Source organism: Jaculus jaculus, chromosome 8 (genome assembly GCF_020740685.1).
Source record: "Jaculus jaculus isolate mJacJac1 chromosome 8, mJacJac1.mat.Y.cur, whole genome shotgun sequence".
Classification (NCBI taxonomy): domain Eukaryota; kingdom Metazoa; phylum Chordata; class Mammalia; order Rodentia; family Dipodidae; genus Jaculus; species Jaculus jaculus.
The window spans coordinates 52,141,824-52,150,464 of NC_059109.1; the positions used below are offsets into that span (position 1 = coordinate 52,141,824).

Below are 8,641 nucleotides of genomic sequence, written 5' to 3' on the forward strand. Positions count from 1 at the left end.
CTAAATAAAACCTGTGCATGCTGGCCTACTATGTCTGTCAGCAAAATATTTTATTGCAGAGAAAAAGAATCTGGAGGAAAGAGACCTGACCTCCTTGGTCAACATCCCTTACATGAGTATCACTACAGGATGTTTCTAGGAGAGCATTTGTCTGTCCCTCTGACTTACCCACCTGAGATATAGTGTGGTAAATGACTTATTTGGGGTCCATTAGGTGATTACTTGGAAAACTTGATGTCTAGATGACTAAATACTAATTTTAAAGTCCTTCTCATTGAGGCATGCCCAGGAGATGTACATAACAAGCTCTGTTCCAGGTCCATCATCATGAAGATAAGACCTTGAGAAACTCAGGTTTGGAATATGTGTTTCTCAAAAATCAGCAAGTGCTGACTAACCCATCATCTAGACAGGGCACGCAGGGCTGAGAAGTGGACTATGCTGCAGTATTCAAATAGCCCTTAGTGTATAAGAGTTTTTGGCCATTGGTACCAGGTGAGGTGACATGCTGCTGGAACTCCCAAACTCTGCAAACAAATGGAAGAGAAGTGGGAGTTCAGGGCCAGCTACAATAAGACCCTGTTTCAAAAAACAAGCAAACAGGTCGCGTCGCCGCGCCGGGTCTTGAGCAGCTGCCAGAGCCGCCGTGCGGACCGCCGCCCCCGCCGCGCCATGGCCGAGAGCGACCGGGACACCGTGACGGTGCTGCGCAAGACGGGCCCGACGGCCGCGCAGGCCAAGTCCAAACAGGCCATCTTAGCAGCTCAGAGACGAGGAGAAGATGTGGAGACATCCAAGAAATGGGCTGCTGGTCAGAACAAGCAGCATTCCATCACCAAGAACACGGCCAAGCTGGACCGAGAGACAGAGGAGCTGCACCATGACAGGGTGACCCTGGAGGTGGGCAAAGTGATTCAGCGACGCCGGCAGAGCAATGGCCTGACACAGAAGGACCTGGCCACGAAAATCAATGAAAAGCCGCAAGTCATCGCAGACTATGAAAGTGGAAGAGCCATCCCGAACAACCAGGTTTTGGGCAAAATTGACAGAGCCATCGGCCTCAAGCTTCGGGGGAAGGACATCGGGAAGCCTATTGAGAAGGGTCCGAAGGCAAAATGAACACAAAGCCTCGCAGCCAGTGGTTCCGGCTGAGCTCTTCTGGCTGGTCCTCTGGGACCACCAGCACTGCCGTGGGTCTCCTCATGGCTGAGCGGAACATGGGGGTCAGGCTTGTGGGCCCCCTCCACCCATACCTGCTGTCAAACAAAGCAAAACCTTGCAAAAAAAAAAAAAAAAAAAAAAAAAACAAGCAAACAAACAAACAAAAAAATATTGGTCTGGGGTAACGGCTTAGTGTATGAAACACTTTCCACCAAGTGTACCTGAATCTGGATTCCTAGGCTCTATGTAAAAGCTAGAAGCTGTGGCTGGTCTCTATTAACCAAGCCTACCTACAGCAAAATGGTAGGAAGAGACAGAAGAATTTCCTAGAAGCTGACAGACCAGATAGTCTGGTGAGTAGGCATAGTGAACAAGAGATCCTTCCTCAAATAAGGTGAGGACCAATGCCTGAAAGATGTCCTCTGACCTTGACTCATGTACAGTGGCATGTACACATGCAAACACACATATCAAACACATTCACACACACAAATCAAGAAAATGTAGATCATCAGTGGAGTACTGCATTGAATTCATATGGCCTTGGGTTTGATCCCCAGCACTGAAAAAACAAACAAACAAACAAATATTAGCCACATGATCAAGCTAGTCATTGCATAGCTATGAAACAGTGATAGAGAAATACACAAAGACACACACATACATGCACAATACAGCCTGTTCTCTGGAAGTAAAACAGTAGAAACCACCTGTGTTTTCATCAAGGCGGCAATATACAATGTCATTGCATCACATAATGACCATCTAGAAAGATACCCATGCTATACTAAGTGAAAAAGATGCAATAAATTTGTATAGCATAATCCCCCTTTGTTTAAAAAAGAAAAATGTGTAGCTAGATACTTTGTATTGCAAACACAAGGAAATTCTAGAAAGATACTAGCCAAATTGTCAACAGTGTTTGGTAATATAATTTTAGGATATTAGCTTGGCATTTGTGCTCCCTGTGTTTCCTCCCTCCATTGTAAGCAAATGGTCAGGCTTTGATATGGCCTCTTGCCACAAGGAAGATGTTTATTATAGGGTCAGAAGCCTGTCTGGAAGACACTTCTAATTCTGGTCTTGAATTTCTTAAAACCTAAATTCATGGAGGAGATGGTGCTTAAAGATCTTAGAGAGAGGCTTAGAATGGAAATATAATGAAGTCCTGGAGTTAGCTTGAGAAATGGAAAACCTGTAGTGGGGTAGCTGCAATATCCTTACCAGTGGTTTTCTTAGCTTTAAAATGGGCAGACGGGGTAACCTCACTTAGAAATCTAAATATCTGTATGCTTATATGCTGAAAAATTAAGTCACATTAAGATACAGAGACAAGTCAGGGAGAGATCATGCCATCTGTGAATGTGGTCATCCGCAGAAAGTGTAGTAGACAAGTTCAGTGGTTAGACAGACTCCCTGGAGCTCCATGCTGCATAAAGCAGAGGGATATTTTTTATCCATAGGAGTGACAGTAACAACTATCACGGAATTCTTAATCACCTGATAAGATGAAGAGAGTAGCCATGGACTCAGGGTTGGGTTTGATTTTATGTAAAAGTCACACATCTGAGTTTTGCAATAAGATTCATGTTCAGGAGTCAGATCGTAACAGCTGTCAGAGCCAATGTGTTGCTAGGTCAGCCACACCATCTGAGCCTCCTCCTCCACTTCAGTCTCCCATGCACAGGCTTTGGGGGATGGCCTACTGGACATCTTGTGACTTGAGATCACTCTCTATCCTGAACAACATGGTCCTGAACTCTATTCCCACTTGCTAGTCCAGCCTCAGCATGTGGGCTACACAAGGCCCTACCTTCAAAGGTTTCTGTAGATACAATGGCCACAGCTTCATTGCCCTGGCCAACTGTGGTCAACATGTTCTTGCACATCTTTGATGTGGAAAGGGAGCATCTCCTTATATATTTCATCTCACTCAAGAAAGAGAACCCGCAGAATGATAGGTAGCCATCAACCACCTGGCTCCAGGCACCAAGTTCAAGGCCTTGTCCTGGCAGTCATCAGCTCCTAGCAAAGCTCTCCTAGGCCTGCAGGGAGAAGGTGACATTGCTACCTTACACATGACATTTGACTGCATAAAGCAGAGTCTCAACGGGGGTAGGGGAACATGGTCCCATTCAAGTAAATCCAGCAAAAGGGTTTGTGGGTGGGGGGGAGCATAGATTGCTTGTGACCACCAGCACAGCCTGAGCCCATAACTGCAAGCAAGATCTCACCATATGAAAAACATTAACAGCATTTGAAAAAGATTCATATCCACTATGAGGAATGATACTGGAGATTCAGAAAGAACATCATTTCTTACACGTTATAATTTGTAAGTGATAGAGGAATACATAACTTTCATTTTTTTCTTGCCACTTCTCCAGTGTATATCCAATAAAATGGATTTTTAACAGTCATCAATTTTTCTCACCCTCTCATTCTGGTGGTGACCTCTCTAGAGGGACAGGATTATCTACAAAAACTCCACTTCTGACCACATCACATAAATCTGGCTTATTCAACAAACATTCCTTGAGAGATCTACTACTGAGATCATCTGAGGCTTACAGAAATGGAAATGCTCACCTCTGGGCCCTGAAGTTCTTGGTCTCCTGGACTCTGAAATTCTCTGCTGTCAGAAAGGAACCTCTCCTACTTGGTCACCACATTCATTCTCCAGGCCTCTTTGATGAGATTCTTGAAAGATGTCATCCATTTGATACAGAAAAAAAATACTTGTAGGGATAGGTAGAAAGGAGCGGGGACACGTATCGATAATTGGAAATGATTCATTGTCAGAGTGCTACAGAAAACAATGATTCTATTGTGGAAAACGCAGTAATTCTACGTAAGCCTCATCCATGGAGGAAAGGGGCATAGGCCTCTTCTGTACATCTTCCCTGATGTCCCCCCATCTATCCAGTCTTTGTACCCACTACCCCCAACATGCAACCTCCTGTCATGAGGACAGGACTCTCCATATTCCGCCGTACGGTGCAAAGCCACATTCCTGGACTTTGTACAAGCTGCTGCTCTTTCATCACAGACTGCTCCATTGCTCTTCTCCTAGCCCATTCCTATTTGTATCTCCACAAAGTATACCTACTGTCTCCTGCCACCTACTCTGAAGCTTAGATATTATATTTGCTTACCTGTGTTAGGCTTCTCCAGGAAAACAAAAATACACACACACACACACACACACACACACACACACACACACACATATTCTGTATGTACATGCATTTGTATGACAGTGTGAGAGGAAGAGAGGGAAGGATGGAGGGAGAGAGAGGGAAATAAGGAGAGCAGGTTTAAGGAATTGGCCCATGCAGTTGTACAGTCCAAATCTATGGGGCAAGCTGACAGGTTGGAAATCCAGATAACATTTAATGTTTTAGTCAGTCTTAAGTCTAAAATCTATAAGGTACAGGGCAGGCTAGAAACTTAGCCAAGATTCCTTAAAAAGAAAGTCTCTTTGACTTTACAAGTAAAGTACTAAGGCACCACTGTCTTTTTCTGTTTGTGTCTCTTTCTCCCTTCTCTGTCTCTTTCCATTATTGCCTTCCTGCTTCCCTTGCTCCCCCCTTCTTTAAATTCCTCTATCAGCACACTCTCAGCACATGGGGCCAGGATGGCCTTGAACTTACAATCCTCTTGCTTCCGCTTCCCATCTGCATTGTGAGTGCACCATGCACCCAGTCACAGAAGGATTTGTAAACTGCACCTATGAGGCCAAATTCTGTCTTCTTTGCAAAACCTCGGCCATTATTCTCTGAGCCTTTAGCTGACCAGATGAAGCCCACCCATGATGAAGTGAGTGAACTACTTTACTTAAAGTCTACAAATTTAAATATTAATAATAGCTTTCAAAATGTCTTCAGAGGGGCTGGAAAGATGGCTCAGCAATTAAGATGCTTGCCTCTGAAGCCTAAGAACCCAGGTTTGATTCTCCAGTAACTACATAAGCCAGATGCACAAGGTGGCACAAGCATCTGGAGTTCATTTGCAGTGGCTAAGAGGCCCTGGTGCACCTATTCTCTCTGTCTGTCTATCTTCCTCCCCTTCTTTCTCTCCCTCTTTCAAATAGATAAATAAATAAAAATATTACAAAAAAATTAAAAATGTCTTCACAGCCTTCACAGAAACATTAAAGCTGGTGTTTGTCCAAATGACAGGGCATCATACCATGAACCATAAAGTCAACTGCCACATTAGCCATAGTAATTTATCAATACATATATGTGTCTATTCTTTGTGGTAGAATTTTTATCTATTCCCAGGCAGGGAACAAAATGACATCATGAGCTCATTCTGAGATGTGTATATTTCAAGCCTTTATGCAGTAACCAAATTCTCAAGTAATCTATAATCCCTGTGACTGACTCAGCCTCCAGGGATAGAAAAGGTGGGCTCCTCATTTTTTCTGTTATAACGAGATGCCCAATGTAGAAATGGGGTTCACTGGAATTTAGGAATTGGCTTTCCACTAATCCCTGACTTATCAACTGTCATAAAGCGTCAGTGAGGGTAAGTTGTTGAGAGTATGATTAAAAAGAAATTTGTAGTTAGATTGGTGGGCCTTTTAGTCTTAGGCCTTGGGAGGCTGAGATAGGAGAATCCCTGTGAGTTCAATACCAGCCTGGGGCTACAGAGTGAGTTCCAGGTCATCCTGGGATAGAGTGAGACCCTACCTTGGAAAAAAGGAAAAGAAATTTATTTTTAGCTCTTTCTTTAAGCTATGCCAACCATGATAAATGGTCAGACATTAATTAAACCACCATCTATCTCTGCTGCCTGCCTCATGAGACAGACAGACAGGTACCAACATACACACACATGCAGAGAGAGGAGAGGAAGGTAGGTGAGGGGAGAAAAGAGAGAAGAAAATGAGGAGAAAGGAGAAGTGAGAGATATTGTATCTTTGCCTGAATTAGCTGAAGGTTGATTAGTTTGATGCCAAAACTAAGGTATTATCTTGGGATCTCTCTCCATTCAGGCTCCTGGGGTCAGAGACAGACAAAGCTATGGAAAGGGAAAGCCAAGGGGTCACAACTTCTGCCGCACAATTTTGCCTCTGCCAACACCTGGGGTTAACCACAAGTAACAGTAACTCAAAACTGGTCCTCTATGCAATTGACAGCAGTCATAGACAGACACAACTCCACTTACAGAGCATCTCTGGTATGGTGGAATTGAAAGGCCAGTGGGCTATTATTGTTCCTTCCTTGAAACTGATCGTCTCCAAGAAGGATATTATATAATATTTTAATATTTACTATAAAACATATACAAGTGTAACTCATCTGCTTATATCATGTCCCTAGAAATATATTTAGAATTTTAAGCTGCTCCAACGATTGTACATTTTGCCACATTCTGCTCGTTGATGGAGTTGTTTAAACATCTGTTGACTACAGATGTTAAGCAGTGTGAAATATTCTTTTCACATGCCAAAATGCAATTAAAATCACAATATTTTTCCTAGTAACACATCATACTACATCAGTGGAAATTCAGAAAGGTAAAACACAATGAACAATGAATAGTAATAATTCTCTAAATAAGTTATTATGGCTCATGGCAGTTAAATTAACTTTAAAGTAAAATATGTGAAATCATCAATGTCAATTTTCCCAACTCTGAAAGATATGATTTTTTTCTTTTCCTTTTTTTTTCTTTCATATGGCAATCATGGCTGAGTGGAGTTAATCACAATATAAAAACATTTTCTCTCAAAGGAAGAAGATAATTGGATGACATCATTGCCTTACTTTTGAAAGCTGAGCCATCCAAACAGAAGATGCCAGTGTTTCCTACAATGTCAACTTTTCTCTTGAATGTCTCTTGAATGAGTTTGGAGGTGTCTGATTTATCCCTGGGCTCAGGATTACTGGGAAGGTATGTGGAACACAGCCTCACTATGCCTTGACCTGACTTATGAACACCACTAGGGGAAAGATAAGACTTCTGGAGTTGCTCACACAGTTCCACCTGTATCCCTTTCAGCTCCTTAGTTGATCTTAAGATTTCTTAACTTTGCAAGAAGGCTGATGAAGTTGAAAACTCCCCTTGCTTGTTCTCTGCTGCTGCTTGCTGTGCCTGGTGCGGTGGTACCATGTGGATGCATAGATCCCATGGATTGGCAGGCCATAAGCACTTCAGTAGGATTCTGGCTGTTTTCCTCCTTTCTGGTGGATCTTGGTCTCTCCAGCTTCTCTGCTGTGTCTAAGAATAACCTTACTCCTTCACTTTTCAGAAGAAGAGTGTATTTTGCTGTGGTTTTGCTTAAATCCCTCCCTAGGCTGGTTTGCCATCTTACCCAGAACCTGATTTCTTTAACATGTCAAGTGTGCAGAGGGAGTGGCTGTAAAATAGAGTGATAATAGTTTGAGATGGTTACCATTTGGGCTTTGGTTCCTAATTTGAACACGCATTTTTTTTTCTTTTTTTATTGAGTTTTAATACATGAACATACTGTAATTTGATTATAATCTTGTCCCATTACCTTAATTAGTATCCCACACCCTAATTCCAGTGAACCTGTTCCTCTTTGTATGTAGTTCCTCTTCTATTTCGATGTCTCATTCATTTTTATCCCCTCATCTGTTGCACATGTCAAAATGTTAATGGGCTCAATATTGTGTCGGTTTTATGTAGGTAACAACCTCCAATGCACCACCCCCTTCACTTTGGAGGATAGTATCCCAAAGTCCTCATCCATACCCACTGGCTCTTAAATTCCTTCTGACTCCTCGTCTGCATTAATCCCAAACCTTGGGGGAAGTTACAGAAATGTCACATCTAGTGCTAAATTCTCTTGTTTTTAGCACTTTAATGAGTTTTAAGACTTTCCAATATCCTCAGCCATCACTAAAAAGGAGCTTCTCTAGTAAGTGGTGATAGTAGTGTTAATATTCTTTCTCCCACCTCTTCTGAATGTGACCTGAGCCCTGGCATACGTGATAGAGATGTCTCAGCATCCCGTGCTGAGCACTCGTGTTACTTCTCATCACTTTGACAAGTTTTGGTTCTTTCGAGTTGTCACCACCATTTACAAAAAGAAGCTTCTTTAATCAAAATTGAGAACAGCATTAATCAATGGGCATAAACAATTAGAAAACAATTTGATGGGCACAAATCTATGCATTGAACCAAAGAAAAGTGATAACTTCCTCATAGGACCTATGACCTTCCAAGCATAGGCTTTTGACTTGGGAACAAACCAATTTTTATCATACCTATTTAGGGTGAATGATAAAATAACTTTTGTCAGTATATACCAATTATATAAGATAATGAGTTTTATTATGACATTTCCATGCACATTATAATGTACTTTGGTCATATATACTCCTTGTTCTATCTACCTTTCCTAAGTAGTAAGGAAACATTTTGTTTTTGTTTTTCAAGGTAGGATCTCACTACAGCTTAGGCTGACCTGGAATTCACTATGTAGTCTCAGGATAGCCTCAAA

The 8,641-nt window shown here is 42.1% G+C and overlaps 1 protein-coding gene across 1 annotated transcript; it reads left to right on the plus strand.

Moving 5' to 3' along the window:
* The first annotated feature begins 643 nt into the window (after positions 1-643).
* Positions 644-1,279, plus strand: LOC123462934 (endothelial differentiation-related factor 1-like). Its single transcript, XM_045157355.1, has one exon. The coding sequence runs from the start codon at positions 673-675 to the stop codon at positions 1,117-1,119; it is 447 nt and encodes a 148-aa protein (XP_045013290.1). The 5' UTR covers positions 644-672; the 3' UTR covers positions 1,120-1,279.
* Positions 1,280-8,641: the final 7,362 nt, after the last annotated feature.

What these genes read in the sequence shown, in the direction of transcription:
- LOC123462934 (XM_045157355.1), top strand. Translation starts at nt 673, where the DNA reads ATGGCCGAGAGCGACCGGGACACCGTGACGGTGCTGCGCAAGACGGGC.